The sequence below is a fragment of the Pongo abelii genome, chromosome 13 (genome assembly GCF_028885655.2).
Source record: "Pongo abelii isolate AG06213 chromosome 13, NHGRI_mPonAbe1-v2.0_pri, whole genome shotgun sequence".
NCBI lineage: Eukaryota > Metazoa > Chordata > Mammalia > Primates > Hominidae > Pongo > Pongo abelii.
The window spans coordinates 38,801,247-38,824,957 of NC_071998.2; the positions used below are offsets into that span (position 1 = coordinate 38,801,247).

The window sequence follows — 23,711 nt, forward strand, 5'->3', positions numbered from 1 at the left end:
GAGAATAGAACTATTATATGACCCAGCAATTTCACTCTTAGGTATATACCTAAAATAATTTAAAACAAGTACTCAAACATAGAAGAACTATTTACAATAGTTAAAAGGCAGAAACAACCCAAATGTCTATTAATGGATGAATGGATAAACAAACTGCGGTCTATATCTACACTAGAATATTAAGCCATAAAAGCAGTGAAGTACTAATACATGCTACAACTCAAAAGACTAGAAGACAGACACAAAAGGTCAATATTGTATGATTCCATTTTTATGAAATAGGTACGTCCACTGAGACAGAACACAGATTGGTGGTTGCCAGGGCCTGGTCGAAATGGGGAAGGGGCAGCAACTGCTTAACAGGGTACAGGGTTTTCTTTTAGGATGATGAAAATGTTTTGGAACTATATCGATAGAGATGGTGGTTGTACAGCATTGTGAATGTACTAAATGCCACTGAACTGTTCACTTTAAAATGACTAGTTATGTCAATTTCACCTCAACAAAAAAATGACATACAGTACTCAGATTTTAAAAAGCATCATTTCACCAAGATTCCATGAATTAATGTGAGATGATCAAAGAAGATTCAGTAGAATCGTTCAACTTCGAACGTAAAACAGTCCTAAACTCAAACCTTTGTGACACTAAAGTGGGAAGATGGTATGTGATAATTTTAGAAAGTAAAAATTATTCTTGTTTACTTGGTCTCCAACTCGAACTTTTTTTTTTGAGGCGGAGTCTCTCTCTGTCGCCTGGGCTGCAGTGCAGTGGTGCGATCTGGACTCACTGCAACCTCCGCCTCTCGGGCTCAAGCGATTGTCCGTGCCTTAGCCTCCCTAGTAACTGGGACTACAGTCGCCTCCCACCACGCCTGGCTAATTTATCTATTTTTATGAGAGACGGAGTTTCGCCATTTGGCCGGGCTGGTCTCGAACTCCTGACCTAAGATGATCCGCCCGCCTCGGCCTCCCAAAGTGCTGGGATTACAGGCGTGAGCCATCGCGCCCGGCCTTGCCCTCCTATTTTGGCACCGTCAGATGCAAAGTGTCCGGGACAGAAGTGGGGCTCTGCTGACGACCAGCTCCAAAACCCAGGCAGCGTGGAAAAGACTAGACAGGGAAGGGGTTAGCCCTCAGAATTACACGCGGGCTTGCCTTACCAGACTACCACTACTGGCACAACCTCACACCCACACCCAACCGACTTCACCTCCCAAGCCCTGATTAATCTCGACCCGGAAGTGCCGCCCACCCATGCTCACTTCCGCTATCCCGTACTTCTGCTCATCTCGCGATAACTGAAAGTGCCTATGTGACCTGCGCTAAGCGGAAGTTGGCCCTCTTTTCCGTGGCGCCTCGGAGGCGTTCAGCTGCTTCAAGATGAAGGTAGGTGATGGTGGCGAGTGTTAGACTGGGTTTGGGGAACGTGAATCGAGTCCCAGAACGCGGCATTGCCTCAGTTTCAGCACTCCAGGATCCTGGTTTTAGGTGGAGAAGGGTCTCAAGTAGGAGAAGGCTCGCCTTTCTGGGGCATGGAGCTTTTTGGCCGAACGGATGGCAGGCGATTGCGGCTGGAGCCGCGGCGGGCCGGGAGCGCCATGGTGGCGTCCCCGCGCCCAGCCGGGACGGATGCGGCGTGTTGCCCAGTTTGCGGCAGGCCTGTGGTGCGGCTCTTGACCCCGGCTTTCTTGCTTCGGGAGGGTGAACGGCTGCGGAGTGCCCTCGCCCCCAGAGTCATTCCGCGGGGCTTGAGGGGAAAACGTCCTCCTGAGTGCGGCGCTTCTTGACTGCTACTATGCTTTCACGTGCTTTTAGTGAGTACAGTCGGCATCTTATATTTCCTGCTTGTGTGGAGGCAACATGAAAGGCTTTTTGCAGTGGAATTAACTTTGTAGATGGCTCTACAATTACTTTTGTAGATAGTTTCGTAAACTATTTCCCCCCTCTTTTAATCCTTAGCTGAACATCTCCTTCCCAGCCACTGGCTGCCAGAAACTCATTGAAGTGGACGATGAACGCAAACTTCGTACTTTTTATGAGAAGCGTATGGCCACAGAAGTTGCTGCTGACGCTCTGGGTGAAGAATGGAAGGTAAAAGTTGACAATCAAATTGTTGCAGGTATTTAAGTCAGAGACGGTAAATGCCATTGGTAACTGGTATTTGGAATGGGGTTCAGACTCCGGGTTCTGGCTTCTGACCTTTGGTAAGTTGCTTTCGAATGCCACTTCATAAAGTAGAGGTATTACCTTGGAGAGGGGGACGGAGAGTAAGCCATAAAATATACGTAAAGTTTACGTCAACATAATTCTTGCCCTGCATCTTGCATTTGGCAGTATGTCACATAGCTGTCCTCATAATCCCCAAAGTGTCAGGAGGGGTTGTATCTGATTTGTTTGTTGCTGTTTGCTATTTTATCTTCTTAGTGCTGTCTAATAAAACATCAGTTAGAAATGCGACTTGAAAGACATTTGATAATTGAGCTTGACAAGTTGGGAGTATAGACAAAACTTACTGATCAGAGAAAACGTGCTTAAGTTCAAATTGGTTTTCATAATTAATTATACTTTCTCATATAGGTGTGGTTCACAGAGGTCACAATCGTGTACTGTATGATTTTGGAATAGAAATAGTAAATGTGTCATTCATTGTATGCTCTTGCAGGGTTATGTGGTCCGAATCAGTGGTGGGAACGACAAACAAGGTTTCCCCATGAAGCAGGGTGTTTTGACCCATGGCCGTGTCCGCCTGCTACTGAGTAAGGGGCATTCCTGTTACAGACCAAGGAGAACTGGAGAAAGAAAGAGAAAATCAGTTCGTGGTTGCATTGTGGATGCAAATCTGAGCGTTCTCAACTTGGTTATTGTAAAAAAAGGTGAGGGTTACTTGTGTTCAATTTTCTTTAAAATTGATTTAAAGCCAGTTGTCCAAATGCTTATTCATTTGCAGTATCCAAACTTACAGACCAATGGATTTTTTTCTTTACTATCAATTCAACATTAAACATTCTGATTTAGGATTCTTAAGGAAGTTGTTGAATTAAAATCTCTTCAATTGTCTCTTCTAAGGAGAGAAGGATATTCCTGGACTGACTGATACTACAGTGCCTCGCCGCCTGGGCCCCAAAAGAGCTAGCAGAATCCGCAAACTTTTCAATCTCTCTAAAGAAGATGATGTCCGCCAGTATGTTGTAAGAAAGCCATTAAATAAAGAAGGTAGGAGGGATTATGCAATTAGGGCTTGCTTAATTTTGGTAATTTGTCTATCATTTTGTGTGCATATCAGAAGATAAATATGTGCCTTTGGAAGGCCTTAGCACTATTCACTTGGAGTTTTTACAGAAAATATTTGGGGGTGGCCAGCATACCCAGTTGGTATTAATCCTTGCTTATTCCAGTGCCTTGTAGAGTGCAGTAATTTCATTGAAAATCTGCCTGTGAATCTTTGATGTATACATTATCCAAAAATAACCTGACTTTAAGGTCATTGCTATCTGGTTTAGGAGTCACATGATTGAGAATTCTGGGACTATTATCTCATCACCACACACTTTGCAATTTTATATCAGATGTTTTAAATTATTATTAATATTTTCTAAGAGATGAGGTCACACTATGTTGCCCAGGCTGGTCTTGAACCCTTGAGCTCAAGTGATCCTCCACCTTGGCCTCCCAAAGTGCTGGGATTATGGGCGTGAGCCACCACACCCAGCCCGAAATTATTTTTTGGCATACAAAAGAAGTTGCTTTAAACTTCTGTTTCATCTGTAGGATGTGGATAACAATAGTTAAGAGTTGTGAGAATTAGAAGTTAGAGACTTTAATCAGAATACTAGGGAGCAGGTGTTAGGGATTTTGGAGCTTTACCTTTTAAGAACTTGTGTCCATATAGTAGACAACATACTCATCAGTGAGGACCTCAAATAACAATATTTCTGTGGTGAAATTTGGGGATATTTATGTTAAATAAACAGCATGTCACTCAAGGTTGGGTTTTCCTGACAAAATTTGAAAGAATTTCTCTGGATTTTGGTTTTCAGGACTGGTGTGACTTAATGTACATGGCATATATAGTACACGTCTGTTAAGTCAGTAATTACAATTATTTGAGCACAGGTACTGTTTGAGGTGCTGAGAATTCAGTATAGACAAATTCCTACCCTCATGAAGCTGATGTTGCTTAAAAAAAAAAAAAAAGCAATTGACAAATAGGTGGCAGTTGCCCATAATCATAGCCCTGAAAATAATCCGTATAATACAAGCGTGGTCTGGTTGATGGGTATTTTCAGATGGTTCTTGTGTCTATAGTAGGAGGCTTAACATTTTAGCAGAACCTGAACATCTGAGCATTTAGCCTAAGGCAGTTAACTCACACAAAGTGTCCATGAAACAAATACATCTGAAAAGGCCTCTGCTCCAATGCAGATCTATAATCCGTGAGCAGTTTTGGAGTACAGATCAGATTAATGGAGATACTTTAACAACATGCCACATAATCTGATGTTAATAGTTATGTTACCCCTGTGAATTGGCAGGAATCGTCAAGGGAAATAGAGATGCAAGCTTACATGAAACTTAAAAGTATGGCAGGATGATTATGTAGATAATGTGTTAAGTGGTTTTCACAGACAAATTATGCACAGTTATAAACATAATGCCACTGTATTTTAGTAAAACTGGAAGGTAGTAAAAGCCTGGTTATTTTTCAGGACTTGGTTTCCCTTATATTTTTATAATTAACTCATCTTCTAGATCTCTGTGGAGGGGCAAAAAGCATTTTAGAATAGTTCTGATTTGATTTTAAAGGCCTCATTATAGGTTTTCATAGATGCTGTTAATGAAGCTTACGTTTATTTCTGATGTTTTTAAAGTAGATGTGGATTCTAACAAAACAAGTATTGAAATGATTGAGTCCTTTGAATTTTTAGGTAAGAAACCTAGGACCAAAGCACCCAAGATTCAGCGTCTTGTTACTCCACGTGTCCTGCAGCACAAACGGCGGCGTATTGCTCTGAAGAAGCAGCGTACTAAGAAAAATAAGGAAGAGGCTGCAGAATATGCTAAACTTTTGGCCAAGAGAATGAAGGTTAGTCTAAGATGATTTGAGGGGGTGGGAGGAGTTCGACCTGGCTTTGGATTTGCGTCTTTACCCCAGAAAGGCCTTAACTGTATGCTGTTTTGTTTTGTTTAGGAGGCTAAGGAGAAGCGCCAGGAACAAATTGCGAAGAGACGCAGACTTTCCTCTCTGCGAGCTTCTACTTCTAAGTCTGAATCCAGTCAGAAATAAGATTTTTTGAGTAATAAATAAATAAGACCAGACTCGGATCTCTGTTGACTTTTCTTTGCTGATAGAAAACTACATAAATGAAGAGAGGGAAAGTTAGGTCATAGAAAATGGGGATATGTATATACAGTAATCCAATGGTGGATAAAATCAGACCTATTGTGTGGTAGTGGAAGACAAGGTCAGTGTACATGGGTTCCTTTTGGGGGATGGGTGGCACAGGAAGGGATTCTAAGCATCAGACATCTGCCTCTTCAGAATGGCATGGAACTTAGGGGAAATGATGAGGACTATTAATCTTTTTTATATAGTTTATTTTTGAGGAATATAGCTCTTTAAAGCACTATGCACAATTTAATACATGAAAATTGACCTTGTGAAGATGAACATGTTAGGCTGTTTCACACACTGAAAAGGAAATGACTAAAAACATTCTTGGAAAAATGCACAAAGTGTGTACTTTCCTCTAACAGTTTCTATGCTAACTAGCCTACTGTGACAATATCAGGATCTTTAGAAGGCACATTAGGCTTTAAGGTTGGAGTAATGCAAGCTCTTTGTTGGCACTACTGTAATAGCTTTACAAAGCAGAGTTCTAAATGTTAAATATACATGTGAATCACCGAGGGGTCTGGTTAAGGCACAGATAGTGATAGAGGAGTGGGGACCCACATTTTTACATTACTAAAAAGCTCCCAGGTGTGAGGCCAGTAGTGCCAGTCCCTCGATGCCTACTAAGATTCTTAACTGTATTCCTCTTACTACATGGTGTTAAAAAGCTACATAACATGAAAAGAATCTTAGCTGGCAATTAATAATAGTATGCAGAACTTAAAAGGCAAAGGGGATGGCCAGGTGGGGAGGCCAAGGCAGGTGGATCACCTGAGGTCAGGAGTTCAAGACCAGCCTGGCCAACATGGCGAAACCCCATCTCTACTAAAAATAACAAAAATTAGCACATGCCTGTAGTCCCAGCTACTCGGGAGGCTGAGGCAGGAGAATCGCTTGAACCAGGGAGGTTGTTTCAGTGAGCCAAGATTACACTGTTGTACTCCAGCCTGGGTGACAGAGCAAGACTCCATCTCGAAGAAAAAAAGCAGGAGAAACTTAGCACAAGCACAGAGAGGAACTTAAAAGCCACAAGGTGAGTCCAGTGTATGGTCCAAAGTTTTATATTAACCAACCACTTCTTGTTTGATTATGATGCACATGAGAACCGCCCTGCTTTCTGAAAATTGAGTGCAGCCACAAAATAAGGACAGTCTGTTTTTTCTTTGACACAGGGTTTCACTCCTACGCCCCGCATGGCGAGCAGTGGTATGGCTCACTACAGCCTTGACCGCCTGGGAACTACAGGTGTGCACTGCGGCTAGTGTTTGTGCTTTTTGTACCCAGGCTACTCTTGAACTCCTGGGCTCAAGTGATCCGCCTGCCTTGGCATCCCAAAGTGTTGGGATTACTACAGGCGTGAGCCACCATATCCAGTTCTCCAGACACACATGCAAGTCATTCTGATATGTCATTAACTATGCAGGTTGTGATCAACCTATACAATTTGTTGGAAGAAAAAATCGGTATCAAACCCCAAACCAATATAAGGTACTGCTAAGTAATCTGGACTAATTTGAAAGATTGCTTTTAGAAGTTATCAGGATTAAAGTTGCATATGGTGCTACAAGTCATTCCAGGTACTTCTAAATCTTTTCATAATAATGTTTTTGTCTTGTAAATTTTTAGTGGTACCCTCTCTGTGGTGGGTATTGGAAAAAGCCTTTAAAAATTTATAACAAGAAATCAGTCCCAATATCTAAATGGCAGCAGCAGATTAAAGTTTTCAAGGTAGAAATCTACAGATTTTTTTTAATGGGAAGCGCTTCAGTAAGTGAAAATTTAGTTCAAGTTACGAAGACTCCAGTGAAGAAATGGAAAAAACGAAATATTGGAATTCTAAAGATTACAGATTTCAGGAGGCTTAATGTAACAGAAAACAACAAACAAGAATTTTTCATTTTATTCAACCTCAATTTTTATATGCAAGGTAATTCCAAACTTCTGTTGGGTCAGTAAGCATTAAGTATTAAAACTAGTACCAAGTCTTGAGTTGCAAAAATATATACTCTCAGACAGTGCAAAAGATCCATTTTGAAGGTAATGAAAATTGTACATAATTTCTGACAAGTTTCATTTAGCATTTTCACAATAAATTCACACTAGAATTCTGCATAGGTCAGATTAACCCTGAAATGTTGAAAGACTGGTACAATAACTATAATTTGTAAATGGTTACATCAGGTAGAAGGGAGTTAGGTTGTTACTGTACCATATGGAAGTAATTTTACTGTGTCAACTCATTTAGTCATCTGCATAATTACTGTAAACACACACAAAACCAATGGCTTTTTAAACCATGCAGAGAGTTAAGGCAAACTTACTGTTCCTAAGGGATATTTTTAATAAAAGGCATGATAAATGTCAAAGTGAGGCATGTGAGATCATGATTTTCTTAAACCTACTGGCAACAAGCTTAATAAATTTACAGTTTTAAGACTTAATTGATTCAACCTAAAAACACAGTATTTACAAATGCACATTTTTACTCACAAGCATACAAATCTAAATATTATACAAGAATAAAACTTCTGTGTGCAGTGCAAGTTTATCCCACAGGTTTTAAAAAGTGATCAATACCAACAATGTATGTATGTGCCTGAAAAAAGATTTCACGTTCAATGACATGCACTTTAGCATTTTAAGCATGTTCCAATGAATTTCATAAATTATTAGGCAGCTGATTTAATTTCATTTTAACTATCTGATGATTGATTCATTTGTTCCCATTTTAAAACTATTGCAATTAACATTGGGAAGAGGATGGAAGTAACTGGATAATCAAGATAAAACCCATTAAGCAAGATAATACATAATATGAAAGGTGTATTACGTTGGTACAAAAATAATTGCGGTTTTTGCCATTAATAGTGGCAAAAACCACAATTACTTTTGTGCCAACCTAATACATTAAAGTTAGGGAAGGCAGCTGTCATCAGATTTTCAGGTAATTTTAAGATTAATGACTACAGACAAGTTTAGTAGTAGTCATTTAATAGTCAATGAGACCCCTTTCAGAAAATTGTATTGCAACATGCAATCTATTTTAATAAATATACACTTAGAATATGGCTGTATATACACATACCTACACAGCCCTACACATATACAAACTTACACAAATATGTTGCTCTCTTTTTTTTTTTTTTTTTGAGACGGTCTCACTCTGTCACCCAAGCTGGAGTTGCAGTGGCGTGATCTCCGCTCACTGTAGCCTCTGCCTCAGTTCAAGCGATTCTCTTGCCTCAGCCTGAGTAGCTGGGACTACAGTGGTGCGCCTGGCTAATTTTTGTATTTTTAGTAGAGACAGGGTCTCACCGTGTTGGCCAGGCTGGTCTCGAACTCCTGGCCTCAAGTGATCCATCCACCTTGCTCAGCCTCCCAAAGTGCTGGGATTACAGGCCTGAGCTACCGTGCCCGGCCATGTTGCTTTTATAATTGAGATATTTCATTTGTTTTGGAGGTTGGGCAAATTTAATTTGCCATTCCTCAAACTCAGTAACTTCAAATATAAACAATGCCTAGAATGAATATGGTTCCTCATTATTTCTATCAAACTACTACAAATACTGAAGAATCCCAAAGTAGTTTTCCACAGACGCAGAAAAGCAGTTTAGGAGTTGAAAATCTTCAATGTTAATAAGCCCTGGGACATTTAAATGGCATTTCATATTTCAAGATAATGCAATATGAATCATAATTCATTATATATTGTCCCCAAGAGTTACTTCAATTCTGTATTCACCAGTTCTTACGATTTGGAAAAAAAACCTTGAATGTTTCCAGATGAAATCTAATCCCCAAGCCTTGTGTGTCAAAATTCTAGTGAATCTCTATTTAAATGAGAGGTGCTCCAAAACACTTCCTGCACCACTCGACACTGGCACTTGGTGGAGCATCAATTTTCTGCAACCTTTCAAGAATCTCTGAAGACAGACTATTGTATGCAATTCCATATTCATTGTCAAACGCCTCTGAAAGAAATTTTCAAAAATGAAGTTGTAATTTGTTAAGAAAGACAATAGCCGTTCATTTCAAATTGGTATTGAGTCAAATTATATGTATTTGAACTACATATTTAGAAGTAGAAATCTTTTAAATCTTTTATACATACCAGCTACATTTTTAAAAATTACTTTTGAAAATAAAATGTAAAACTTTCTTTCATAATCTTTTATTAACCAACTTACCAATATCAATATTCTCTCTTCCTAGAGACACTAATGATAAGAAGAGGATTTCTCTGTATAAACTCCTATAAAACAAATGTTTTAAAAGTCAATGGGCAAATACCATAAAAACACAGATGCATTTTTTTTTTAATGGTGAAGACATTAAGTTCTGTCATCTAGTTAACAGTAATATACCTATGTCAATGTCCTGGTTTTAATATTACATTACAGTTAGTTATATGAGGTGTCACATTTGGAGGAAGCTGTGTGAAGGCCACATTGAATTCTGTACTATTTTTGTAACTTCCTGCAGGTTTCTATTCCAAATTAAAGTTAAAACATAGTTAATGGGCATAAAGCTTCACACTAGTAACAATTAAAAATGGCTTAACTTTATTACATTTCAACAATACATAACTGTTTTAACTCTAATTTCTAATTAAAATTTACAAAAGCAGAGTCTTCTCTCATCTTCTGTCACTTGACAAAGTAAAAGATTAATTTCTAAGTAAGTTAGGGGTCTAAAACCCTTGACACAAACAATGTAAAAGGTGGTGTGGTCTCTTTACCACACTGGCAAACGACAGTTCACCTTTATTTGGTTTGTGAGCATTAAAATGTCACAAATGAAACACTAAAAGTGAGCTTCATGACTCAGTTGTTAAAGATGACAGAAAAACTTAAGAAATGCACTCATGTACAGAGAAAAAAAAAAGTAGGATGTAACGCTCATTCTAGTGACACTTCATATCACTTTCTTTAGAAGCCTCAGAAGCCATAATATGACATTTCTAATATTACATTCCTGTCCTTAAACTACAGATGCTTGAAGCAAGCTACTCATATTACAGACTGTGAAGAAGGTCATCTCTACCTCAATTATTGACAGTAAAAATGGATCCATCCATTTTCATTATCAATTCTTGCCCTGTCACTTCTGAGATTATCTTCAAAGATGCCATGACCTAAAAAACTTGAAGGGCACCATGGAAACATTAGTAATGTTTGATATACGCGATTACGCACACTCTTCTGAAGCTTCTACTGCAAAATTCACTTATGCTGAGGAGGGGATGAATACTAATCTGAGCATATTAGCAGACAATAGTGACAGGAGCACAATAACTCCATATCCTTTGTAGTTCACTGCGTCTATCTCTTTCCTAAATTGTTTCTACTCCTATTCCCATATTCTCTTATGTCCAACAAAAGAAAAGATGTGTGGGTATCACAGGCCCTGGATAAGTGGTACATAAGTTTATCAATGTTAATAAATATAATTATAGGTTTCCAGCAAACAGCAGTAATGTTTCCAAAAGACAGTACACTTTAGATCAATGAATGATCTTCTTAAAATGTAATCTATTTCCACTCTTTTTTTTTTTTGAGACAGGGTTTTGCTCTTGTCACCCAGGTGGCAGTGCAGCGGTGTGATCACAGCTGACTGTAACCTTGACCTCCTGGGCTCAAGAAATCCTCCTGTCTTACCCTCTCAAGTAGCTGAGGTCACAGGCACATACCACCCCTGCCAAATTATTTTTTGTAGAGATGGGGTCTTGCTATGTTGCTCAGTCCAGTCTCAAACTCCTGAGCTCAAGCAAGCAATCCTCCTGCTTTGGCCACCCAAAGTGCTGGGATTACAGGTGTGAGCCACCGTGTCAAGCCCCCAGACACTTTTATTATGTGTTTGTGTTCAAGTAGGAATGCATATATTTGTGTAGCACTTAAAACAATAGATGTTTTGCAATGAGTATGTGTGTTTCTTTGACAACTAGAGATATTTTTTAAAGTAAGATAATTTTTTAAAAACATGAAATGACTGAGTGGTGGCAAGCAAAAAATACTGGATTATTACCTTTGTCTTTTCATGCCTGGCTTCATTTGCTGTGAAAGTAGGTTGATGGGTTTAAGAACATTATTGTGCTGAATACTCTGCCTGATGGTTTCTACTAAAGTGCTTGTTTCTTGTTGTTCCTCTGACAGGAGAGATGATTTCTTTTCAGAATCTAACAATAAGAACACAGTAAGTTTTTTTTCAATTATTACTATTACTATTATTATTATTATTATTTGAGACAACATCTCACTCTGTTACCCAGGCTGGAGTGCAGTGGTGTGATCATGGCTCACTGCAACCTTCGTCTCCCAGGCTCAAGTGATCCTCCCACCTCAATCTCCCAAATAGCTGGGACTACAGATGTATGCCACCATGCCCAGCTAATTTTTGTATTTTTTGTAGAGATAGGGTCTCACCAGGTTGCCCAGGTTGGTCTCAAACTCCTGGGCTCAAGCAATCTGCCTCCCAAAGTGCTGGGGTTACAGGTGTGAGCCACTGTGCCCTGTCCCAATTATTTAAAAAGTTTTTTTTCCAGAGTTGTGGCATTTTCTCCTTGCTTAACCAATAGCACCTCCCCACTACTAGTAAAATTATGTGGCAATGTGCCCAACTAAAAAATATTTTTCCTGCTTGCTCCCTTCAAACAGGCAGACCTGTCACTCTGCCTTTCTCTTCTAATATATGGTGGCTTACTGCCTGAGGCTGGGATGTGATAGCTTGTACTCCAGCAGCCATAAAAGCAGGTACAACAGAAGGAACCTGGATCCCTGATGACAGAGGAGTTGTCTAGCAGTACTAGACTGTCTAGTACATAACTTTTTTTCTTTTTTAAAAATGTATTTACTTAATTTTTGGAGACAGGATCTCATTCTGTTGCCAAGGCTGGAGTGCAGTGGCTGATCGTTGTAACCTTCAACTCCTGGGCTCAAGCAATCCTCCCTGCTCAGCCTCCCAAATAGCTAGGGCTACAGGCATGCACCATCACAGTTGGCTAATTTATTTTATTTTTGTAGAGGTAGGGTCTTGCTATGTTGCCCAGACTAGTCTTCAACTCAGCCTCAAGCAGTCCTCCTGCCTCAGCCTCCCAAATCACTGGAATTACAAGCATGAGCCAACCATGTCTGGCCTTATTTTTAATCAATAAGTAAAAATTGTATTTACTTATGGTGTACAACATGATGTAATTCATAACTTTTTAGACAGTTTTTCACTCCATCACCCAGGCTGGAGTGAAGTTGTGCAATCACAGCTCACTGCAGCCTTGACCTCCTGGGGCTCAAGCAATCCTCCTGCTTCAGCCTCAAGTAGCTGAGACTACAGGGGCATGCCACCACATCTAGCTAATTTTTTATTTTTATTTTTTGTAGAGATGGGCTCCCACTATGTTGCCCAGCCTAGTCTCAAACTCCTGGTCCCAAGTGATCCTCCCACCTTGGCCTCCAAAAGTGCTAGCCTTATTTGCCTAGCCCAATAACTTCATATGAGAGAATAATCTTTACCTGTTTCGGCCTCTGTTATTTTCTGTTAAATATAGCAGAGTCTAGTGCTAATTAGAAGGAATGTAATTCGGCCAGGTGTAGTGGCTCATGTCTGCAATCCCAGCACTTTGGGAAGCTGAGGTGGGCGGATTGTCTTTTTCATTATACATTTCATTATACTGTATTGTGTAACACCGCCCCTAAATAAAGAGAACTGGTAATAGTTTATTTGTGTTAAACAAAAAAGAAAAAAAAATAGCAAAGTCCTCTGTTATGATAACAACAGGAAATACTGGCTGCTATGAGTTTTCAGCCTAGGTCTTCCACCTGCTAAATGATAGACTTGGAATAGTGTTAATCTTCACACTATGCTATAATTTCGCAATTATTGAGATAAGTCTCAAACCAAACATTACACCCATTTAAGTACACAATTCAATGGTTTTTAGTATATTCATGAAGTTGTGCAACCATCATCGCTATCAATTTTAGAACATGTTCATATCCCAAAAAGAAACCCCACCTCAACCCCTTAGCCCTAGGCAACCACTAATCTACCTTCTGTCTCTATACATTTTCTTATTCTGGATATTTCATATAAATGGAATAATACAATCTATGCTCCTTCACAACTGGTTTCTCTTCTAGAATGGTTTCAGGATTCATCTGTGTTGTACATATATCAGTACTTCACTGCTTTCTGTTGCCAAATGAAATTCCATTATAGGGATATACCATACTTTATTTATCAATTCATAATTTTTTTTTTCTTGTTTTTGAGATGGAGTCTCGCTCTGTTGCTCAGGCTGGAGTGCAGCAGCACAATCTCAGCTCACTGCAACCTCTGCCTCCCTGGGTTCAAGTGATTCTCCTGCCTCATCCTCCCAAGTAGCTGGGACTACAGGCATGTGCCACCACGCCCAGCTAATATTTGTATTTCTTTTAGTAGAGACGGGGTTTCACCATGTTGGCCAGGTTGGTCTCGAACTCCTGACCTCAAGTGATCTGCCGGCCTCAGCCTCCCAAAGTGCTGGGATTACGCGCTCAGCCCTCAATTCACAGACTGATGGACATTTGTTTCGGTATTTTTGGCTATTATGCAAATGCTATTATGAACATTTATGTGCAAGTTTTCATGTGGACATCATTTCTCTTAGGTGTATACGTGAGTGCAACTGCTGCATCATATGGTAACTCATATGGTTTGCCATTTTGAGGAGCTGTGAAACTGTTTTCCAAAGAAGCTGCACAATTTTATATTCTAATTGACAGTGTCTGAGGGTTCCACTTTCTCCACATCTTCACTAACTCGTTATTATTTTTTTATTGTAGCCATCCTAGTAAGTATGAAGTGGTATTTCCTTGTGGTTTTGATTTGCATATCCTTGATAGCTAGTGCTATTAAGCATTTTTCATGTGCTTTTGGCCATTTGAACATTTTATTTGAAGAACTACTGATTTACAGCCTTTGCTCATTTTAAAAATGGGTTGCCTTTTTATTACTGAGATGTAAGAGTACTTTACATAGTCTGGGTACAAATCCTTTTTAAGATATGATTTGCAAATATCTCCTCCCAATCTGCCGACTGACATTTCACTTTTTTGATGGTTTAAATTTCAGAACAGAAGTTTTTTCTTTTGACTAAATCCAACTTATCTACTTTTTCTTTTGTTGATTGTGCTTTTGTTGCTTTTTTTGAAGGCCTTGCCTAACTAACACAGAGTCATGAAGATTTACTCCTATGTTTTCTTCTAAGTGCTTTATAGTTTTAGCTCTTACATTTAGGCTTATGATCCATTTTTAGTTCATTTCTGTGTATGATTTGAGGAAGTATCCAATTTCATTCTTTTTATTATTGCTAGCCTGTTGTCCCAGCACATGTGTTGAAAAGACCATTCTTTTTTTTGAGACGGAGTCTCGCTCTGTCACCCAGGCTGGAGTGCAGTGGCACAATCTCAGCTCACTGCAAGCTCTGCCTCCTGGGTTCACGCCATTCTCCTGCCTCAGCCTCCCGACTAGCTGGGACTACAGGTGCTCGCCACCACGCCTGGCTAATTTTTTTGTATTTTTTTAGTAGAGATGGGGTTTCACCGTGTTAGCCAGGATGGTCTGGATCTCCTGACCTCGTGATCCGCCTGCCTCGGCCTCCCAAAGTGCTGGGATTACCAGCGTGAGCCACTGCACCCGGCTGAAAAGACTATTCTTTACCTATTAAATGGTCTTCACACTGAAAGGCAACTGACCATACATACATGTGAGGGTTTATTTCTGGAACTTCAGCTCTATTCCATCAACCTACGTCTCTTTTTACACCAGTATTTTACTTTCTTGATTACTGTAGCTTTGCAGTAAGTTTTCAAATTGAAGAACTGTGAGTCCTATAATTCTGTTCTTTTTCAAGATTGTTTTGGTGATTCTAAGTCCCTTGAACATCCATATGAATTTCAAGATTCACTTGTCAATTTACGTAAAGAAGCTACCTGAAATTCTGATAGGGATTGCATTCAATCTGTAGATCAATTTAGGACTAATTCCATCTTAATAATATTAACTTTTCCAGTCTATAAACATGGGATTCTTTCCATTTACTTATTCTTTAATTTCTTTCAACAATTATTTAAGTTTTTGGAGCGTAAGTTTTGCATTTCTTTGGTTCAATTTATCCATAAGTATTTTGTTCTAATGCTATTATAAATAAATAAAATTGTTTTCTTAGTTTCATTTTGAATTATTTGTTCAAAGATATAGAAATAGTTGATTTCTCTATACTGATCTTATAGCCTGAAACCTTGCTGAACTTATGCAGTTCTAATATGGTATGTGTGTATAATAATATGTTAGGTGTGTGTCTATTCCTTAAAATTTTCTATATATTATATATATAGAAAAAATAAATATCATTTATCATATAATCTGCAAATATAGATACACTTACTTTTTTCCTTTCCAGTTTGGATGCCTTTTCTTTTCTTGACTAATTACTCTAGCTAGAACCTCTGGTAGAATGGTAAATAAAAATGGCAAAAGTGGGCATCCTTGTCTTACTCTTGTGCTTAGTGAGAAAGTATGTTAAGAGTATGGTATCAACTGTAGATTTTCATAGATGCCCATTACCAGGCGGAGGAAGATCTTCTCTATTCCCAGCCTGATGAGTGTTTTAAACAAAGGGTGATGGATTTTGCCAAATGATTTGGCTGTGCCTACTGAGATGATCACGTGAATTTTGTCCTTTACTCTATTGATAGATATAGTGTATGACACAACTGATTTTCAAATGTTAAACCACAATTGCATGCTTGAGATAAATCCCACTTTGTCATGGTGTAAAATCATTTTTATATATTGCTGGATTTGATCTGCTAGTATTTTATTCACGATTTTTATGTCTATATTCCTAAATGATACTGATTTTTAATTTTCTTATGATGTCATTAGTCTTTGTATCAGGGTAATAATGGCCTTCTCACGAAAATCTCCACTATTTTTGAGAGTGCTCTCAGGCTTAAACTTCTCCACACTCTGTTCCAAATAAAATAATTTCCTTTAGGGAAAATTTCAGAGCTCTCTATTCTTATGATCTGCCTCTCCCCCTGGGCAAAATTTCTTTTTTTTTAGTTTTCTTTTTTTTTGAGACAGAGTCTCACTCTGTCGCCCAGGCTGGAGTGCAGTGGCACGATCTTGGCTCACTGCAACTTCCGCCTCCCAGGCCTCTCTGATTCTTCTGTCTCAGCCTCCCAGCTAGCTGGGATTACAAGTGCCCACCACCACACCTGGCTAATTTTTTTTGTATTTTTAGTACAGGCGGGGTTTTATCATGTTGGCCAGGCTAGTCTCAAACTCCTGACCTCAAGTGATCCACCTGCCTCGGCCTCCCAGAATGCTGGGATTACAGGCGTGAGCCATCGCGCCCAGCCCCTGGGCAAAATTTCTAAGCCACTGCTCTGGAGCTGGGGCTGGGAACAGTGGCCCTTCTTTTAGAGTGACATTCCTGCTTTATGAGCAGGGTGCTAGATAGAGACATGACCCTGTCTCAAAAGAAAAAAAAATCCTACAGTAAGTATCCTTGTGTAAACAGCTAGCTGTGTACTGTATTTCTATAGAACAGAGTTCTCGAACTGCAATTCCTGAGTTTAAAGGGTATCCACATATGAAATCTACATGTCTACCATATTGTTCTCCAGAAATGTATCATTTTACACATCTAAAAGTATATGAAAGTGTTCCCCAAACATCTTCAACAATCTTTAAATTTTTTTTAAACAATCTTCATCTTTAAAGTTTTTTGCCAACCTGACAGTTACAAGTTTATGTTTTCCTTTTTTTTTTTTAACAGACAGGAAGGCGGGGAGGTCTCACTTTGTCACCCAGGCTGGAGTACACTGGTGCAATCATAGCTAACTGCTGCCTAGAACTCCTGGGCTCAAGGGATTCTCCTGCCTTGGACTCCCAAAGTGTTGTGGTTACAGGCGTGAGCCACCACGCCAGCCACATTTTCCTTTTTTTCTTTTATGAGATGGAGTCTTGCTGCGATGCCCAGGCTGGAGTGCAATGGCCCAATCTCGGCTCATTGCAACCTCTGCTTCCCGGGTTCAAGCAATTCTCCTGCCTCAGCCTCCTGAGTAGCTGGGATTACAGGCGTGCACCACCAAGCCCGGCTAATTTTTAAAATATTTTTAGTAGAGACGGGGTTTCACCACATTGGCTAGGCTGGTCTTGAACTCCTGACCTCAAGTGATCCACCTGCCTCGATCTCCCAAAGTGCTGGGATTACAGGCATGAGCCACCGTGCCAGGCCTACATTTTCCTTTTTTAAAATATAAAGTTATATTTCACTTAATACTAGTATGATTGAGCTTTTAAAATATGTTTATATTACCGACTGAATTGTGTCACCCCCAAATTCATATGTTGAGGACCTAATTGCCAATGTGACTCTATTTGAGATAAAGCCTTTAAAGAAATAATTAAGGTTACATGAGGACATAAGAGTGGGGCACTAATGTTTTTTTAATTTATTTTTTTGAGATGGAGTCTCGCTCTGTCGCCCATGCTGGAGTGCAGTGGAGCAATCTCGGCTCACTGCAACCTCCACCTTCCAGGTTCAAGCAATTGTTTGCCTTAGCCTCCCGAGCAGCTGGAACTACAGGCGCCCACCACCACGCCCAGCTAATTTTTGTATTTTTAGTAGAGACGGCCAAGACCATCTTGGCCATGCTGCTCTTGAACTCCTGACCTCGTGATCCACCCGCCCTCGGCCTCGCAAAGTGCTGGGATTACACGCGTGAGCCACTGCACCCGGCCAAGTGGGGCCCTAACCTAATACAGCTGATGTCTTTATAAGAAAAGGAGACACCAGGAATGTGTGCATGTGCATGCAAACACACAGAGAAAAGGTTATGTGAGGGTACAGCAAGAAGGCAGCCATCTACAGGCCAAAGAGAGGCCTCTGAAGAAACCAAACCTGCTGATCCCTTTCTAGATTTTAGACTTCCAGCCTCCAGAGCTGTGAGAAAATAAATTTCTGTTGTTAAAGCCACCCAGTCTGTGGTATTTTATTATGGCAGCCCTAGCAAACTAATACAGTTTGAAAGCCGCTTAATGTTTTTAATATGAATTACCTATTGATATCATTTGGTCATTTATCTACTGAATTGTATTTTTCTTACTGACTCATAAGGCTTTTGAATACATGAATAATAACCCTGTAAACACCTTGTAAAAATATATTCTAAAAGATTAAAAATGAAGCCAGAACCCTTAAGACCAGTCAGTAACCATCAATACAGCTGAACTTATGATCCTGTACCAATACATCTAAATTACTCTTCTGCTATATAGAATTTACTCTCAAAATAGCCAACCAAATTTTTACTTGATAGAAAAATCACCAAAAAAATTACTCAACTCAGTTGAGATCCGTCACAGTTAAAAACAGGTCAGTCAAATAGCAAACCACTTTTTCATTTTTGTGTGTGTATGTGTGTGTACTTTTTTTTTTTTTAACAGCAAATCACTTTGAATTAATTAAAAATTTAAAAATAAAGCAAAATAATTTGCTTTTCTCTATTTAACTCTAGGGGAATTTAGTTTAATTCTGTTTCTTTTTTTTTTTTTTCCCAGCAGTCCATTCTTTATTGCAGAACAATATCCTACAGTATGGATGGGCTGTGCCACAATTTGCTTATCCAGTCACCTATGGATGCGTATTTGAGTTGTTCCCGTTTTGAGTCTTTAACTCTTTGTTTTGTTTTGTTTTGTTTTGTTTGAGATACAGTCTTGCTCTGACACCCAGGCTGGAGTGCAGTGGCATGATCACAGCTCACTGCAATCTTTGCTGCCCGGGTTCAAGCGATTTTCAAGCCTCAGCCTCCTGAGTAGCTGGGACTACAGGCACCTGCTACCACACCTGGCTAAGTTTTGTATTTTTAATAGAGACAGGATTTCACCATGTTGGCCAGGCTGGTCTCCAACTCCTGACCTCAAGTGATCCGCCAGCCTAGGCCTCCCAAAGTGCTGGCATTACAGATGCGAGCCACCGCACCCAGCTGTTATGTCTTTAATTCTATTTTACTTACTAAAATTCCTCCATGAGACATACAGAGGTTCTCTTGGTTCTTGATGAAGGTTGATATTATCCCATAACAGCTGAATATACACAAGTTTGCTATCCTGGGACAGAGACGACAGAGGAAGCTAAAAGAAATCAAAAGAAAGTATTAGTATCCTGAGAATAACAATTACCAGTAGATCTAGTGAAGCTTGATTATATAAAACAGATGAGTCCTTTTAAAATTCTGGACCTAAAATTCAGAGCCAAAATCTTAATTTTTATTAATGTCTGATGACAAATGTTATTATTATTTTCTGAGGTCAAGGTTTCTCAGTGTGACTTTTAAGGAATGGGATGACAATTTGCTAACTGGCACGATGGTTGTAGAAAGATTAACTACCATTACAGCAAATTTTAAGGTCAAAGTGCAAGAGTTTCTACTACGTTACCAAATAATTTTGTTTCACCTACCTAATCAAACTAGAGTTTATAGTACTTTAAGGAAAGATTTTATTTTGCCCCATGTATATGTTTGGGGTCTGAGTGTCTATCAATATTAATCCTATAAAATAAAGCACTCTAGGAGCTCACTGTCTCTAATGGAATCAGGATCCCAGTATAAGTAGAGTTGGAGCTTTTAAGTCAGACAGCCAGAATGTGACCTTGGGTCTCCATCACTTATTAGGTATGTCACCTTACAGAAATTGCTAAATTTCTCTAACTTTTAATTATAACATCTGAAAAATATGGATAACATGAGTCCTTTCAAATAAGGTGGTTGTGAGAATTGCAGCTGGGAACAGAACAGTTAAGAATAATAGCTACCAGCCGGGCGCAGTCACTCACGCCTGTAATCCCAGCAATTGGGAGGCCGAGGCAGGTGGATTGCCTTAGGTCAGGAATTCAAACCAGCCTGGTAAAATCCCGTCTCTACCAAAAATAGAAAAATTAACTGGATGTGGTGGTGGGTGCCTGTAATCCCAGCTACTCGGGAGGCTGAGGCAGGAGAATCACTTGAACCCAGAAAAAGGAGGCTGCAATGAGCCGAGATCACGCCATTGCACTCCAGCCTGGGCAACATTTTCTAGCTGCCCTTGCAGACAGATATGACCTAATAACTGAGTTCAGGCCAAGAAAATATATGTGGAAATATTATCTACAACTCCAGGAGCGATCCCTTAAGAAAAAAGACATACTCTCCTCTCCATCCATTTTTCTCCTAACTGCTGGATAGAAAGTAGATGTGACAGCTTGGAGGTAATCAGCCATCCTGGACCAAAAGCAGAACTTGGAAATGGAGGATATTCATAGCTAAACAAAAATATAAAAGGACCTTAGGTTCCTAACACTTTACCATTCCAGGACTGCTTATCCAAACTTTTAAGTGAGAGAGAAAAAAATCTGTCTTGTTAAGTTACTGTTGTTGTATACTTTCAAGACCTTGAAGTTAAGCCTCATCCTACTGAATACTAATGTAAGTATAAAAGTTGGCACCCTACCTGTACACCTTCATTACAATGTTCAGATGTGAGGATAAGTCCTGGCAAGTTACTAGGAAGGTCCAAACGTCTGAAATACCAAACGAGGTTCCAGAAAATGATTGGATGTTGATTGATGAAAGAAGATGTATGAATCACCTGATCACCTTCATTTTCTAGCAAAGATTCAAGTTCTTTACGGAGTACTAGAGGACTCAAGTAGGGCACAGAAACAGGGGGAGGATTGGGTCTTTTTCCTAAAGGATCCTTAAAAAAAAAAACACAAAAAGAAATTAATATTATCTGTTTAAATCTGTATGCTCAAGAGCACTTCTCAATGAGATAATGCCTCTCTATCCTTTTTAAATCAGTTATTTTAGGACCACTGCTACATGCAAGAGAATATGCTAATGAATGAAAACCTAAAAAAGAAAAAAAATACTTAAATACTGTTAAGTTAAATCATTACAAAAAAATTTTAATCAACAGACTCTTTAAAACATGGTCTCTATCACATTGAGAGCAATGGCCTGAATGTATTAGGTTTTTTTCAATTTTTATAAGAAATATTTGCATTTCAGATGCTTTATAGTAATGTATGTGTGTAAAAACTGTGTGACATTATCTTCCTCCTACAACTCTAAACTGATGGGGCAATCTTCTGCATTAATATTCTTTGTTGACTTAACTCACTTTTACAACTGATTGCAACAAAAACCGAAGGAATTAAAGAAATAGCATTTTTATAATTCAAATAAAATAAGAAATGAAAAAAGACCCAACCTAGACTTTGTGAGTTATGCATATTATAATCAGGATAAAATGTTTAAGACTCTCTCATTAACAGTGAGTCCCCCTGGTGCCTAGACTGTGGTCTCCAAACCATTTCCCTCTAAAGGGACCCACAGTTTCTTAGAGAAACGGCTGATTCTAGGTCTGGGTAAGAAAGTATATAACATAAGCATAAAACATCTTGTCATATAAGAAAGCAAGAAAGCTTTTTAAAAATTACAAAAAGGCTACTAGAGTTGTGTCAAAAAGACTAATGAGCTAACTTGTAGAGGCTTCTAGCTGACCAAAGAGAATAATATAAGCATGAACAAGGATAAAAACAGCAATAGATATAAAGATAAATGTTTAAGGCATGGTAATGTGTGCCTGTGGTTCCAGTTATTAGGGAGGCTGAAGCAGGTGGATCACTTGAGCTCAGGAGTTTAGGAATAGCCTGGGCAACAAAGCGAGATCCCCATCTCTAAAAATTAATTACTTAATTAAACATAAATGTCAAAATCAATGAGCTCATAATGATACTCTATTCCCCCAAATTAATTGATGACCTTGGAGAATGACAGGGACTCAACTCGCTATTTTGAAAACTCTAAATAAAAGAAAAAATCAAGCATTTAACCTGCCTTTCCACTATAAATTTTATCTTTAGAAAATCTAACAAAGACATAGGGAAATTTCTGTTCATGTATTCCTTATTATAAGGAAGAAATGACAGAATGAGACCATTATCATTTTATAGCTCCTAATGAATTACTTTATCTAGACATTAAGGCATTAATAGCTACTAATGTTTATATCTCCTGCTGGGAGGAGCATACCACCACTGATGAAACTGTCTTACAAAAATAAACAAGCAAATGAACACTAACACAAAAACCCCAAATCTGATCAAGGTTCTGGACACAAATTCCAACTTTTATCGTTGCAAGCAGCAAAATCTGGATTATGGGAAACTGTACTCTAACCATTTTTATCAACAAATAAATTGCAAGAGGAAAAGAGTCTACAGATTCAAAAAGACTAAAAACCGTATCAACCAAGTGCAATATACTGACTTTATTTAATCCTGATTCCTCAAGCTACAGCCCACACATACACAAGCACACATATGCATTTGACATTTTTGAGACAATCAGAAATTTGAACAGACTAAATAACTTGATAATATTATTTGGGTTTTTTTTTGTATGATAAAAGCAGTGTGATTATATTTTTCTAAAGTCCTCATCATTCAGGGATACATACTGAAATATTTACTAACAGAATATGTGATGTTTGAAATTTGCTTCAAAATAATCTCAAAAAAAGAGAGAACTGAATGAGAATATACATAAAAGAATGCGATAAACTGAAAATAACTGAAGCTAGATGATGGGGGACTCATTATACTGTTTCTTTTTGTACATATTTGAAATTCTCCACAATAAAAGGTTATTTGTTTATGGAAAAACTCTATCACTTTTCATGTAATTAAAATAAGTCCACTACAGAAGAATTTATAATGTTCTACTATATACTTAGATGTGTATGCAGTATAATTACAATGTTGTTGTTGTTACATACCACAGCTTCCTGCAGACTGTTTGGAAGACTAACTGTTGAAATGCCATGAAACGGTCGCTGGGTAAAGTCAATATTCTGCAAGGGGCCTCCAACACTGTGACTTCGAGTCAAAGACACACTTCGCTTTGATAAACTATTAGGCACAGATGAAATTTTCATAGTTTGGACATCTCCACTGGCTCTCTTTATTTCATCACTTAAAAATAAATATAGAAGAAATGCTATGTTCATGTTGAAAAACGTCTAAATCTGTAGAGCTAGAGTATTTTCTATAATGAACCTTGAGTCTACTAAATATATCTAAGAAGAATCAGCACCACCTTGTAAGAATTGCATTTCCTTCAAGCATTTTTGTAAAACTGGTCAGAAAAACAGGATGGAGTAGATGGTTCTGGTGAGGGGTGGGAAGATGACATATTGTAGATATACAGGTATTAGTTTAAAAAGACAAA

General features: G+C 38.8%; 2 protein-coding genes across 8 annotated transcripts in view; one reads left to right on the plus strand and one right to left on the minus strand.

Moving 5' to 3' along the window:
• Positions 1-258: 258 nt before the first annotated feature.
• Positions 259-5,318, plus strand: RPS6 (ribosomal protein S6). Its single transcript, XM_002819763.5, has 6 exons — positions 259-1,388; positions 1,962-2,093; positions 2,665-2,875; positions 3,069-3,215; positions 4,928-5,085; positions 5,191-5,318. The coding sequence occupies exons 1-6, from the start codon at positions 1,383-1,385 to the stop codon at positions 5,284-5,286; spliced, it is 750 nt and encodes a 249-aa protein (XP_002819809.1). The 5' UTR covers positions 259-1,382; the 3' UTR covers positions 5,287-5,318.
• DENND4C (DENN domain containing 4C) overlaps positions 5,176-23,711 on the minus strand; it is a 136,420-nt gene continuing 117,884 nt past the window's right edge. For 6 of the 7 annotated variants that reach the window (XM_024251918.3, XM_024251916.3, XM_054521037.2 and 3 more), the window contains 6 exons: positions 23,260-23,455; positions 20,929-21,174; positions 19,455-19,572; positions 11,419-11,569; positions 9,582-9,646; positions 5,176-9,365 (listed from right to left, as the gene is read on the minus strand). In XM_024251918.3, the coding sequence (XP_024107686.1) occupies positions 9,229-9,365; positions 9,582-9,646; positions 11,419-11,569; positions 19,455-19,572; positions 20,929-21,174; positions 23,260-23,455 (913 nt within the window). In that variant the 3' untranslated portion in view covers positions 5,176-9,228. Of the gene's footprint in view, positions 9,366-9,581; positions 9,647-10,427; positions 10,537-11,418; positions 11,570-19,454; positions 19,573-20,928; positions 21,175-23,259; positions 23,456-23,711 lie in introns of those variants that run through there. The other variant, XM_054521038.2, reaches the window with a different exon arrangement.

Coding starts and splice junctions, on each gene's coding strand:
- RPS6 (XM_002819763.5), top strand. Junction 2,094..2,664: donor CTCTGGGTGAAGAATGGAAG/GTAAAAGTTGAC, acceptor ATGCTCTTGCAG/GGTTATGTGGTCCGAATCAG. Junction 5,086..5,190: donor TTTTGGCCAAGAGAATGAAG/GTTAGTCTAAGA, acceptor TGTTTTGTTTAG/GAGGCTAAGGAGAAGCGCCA.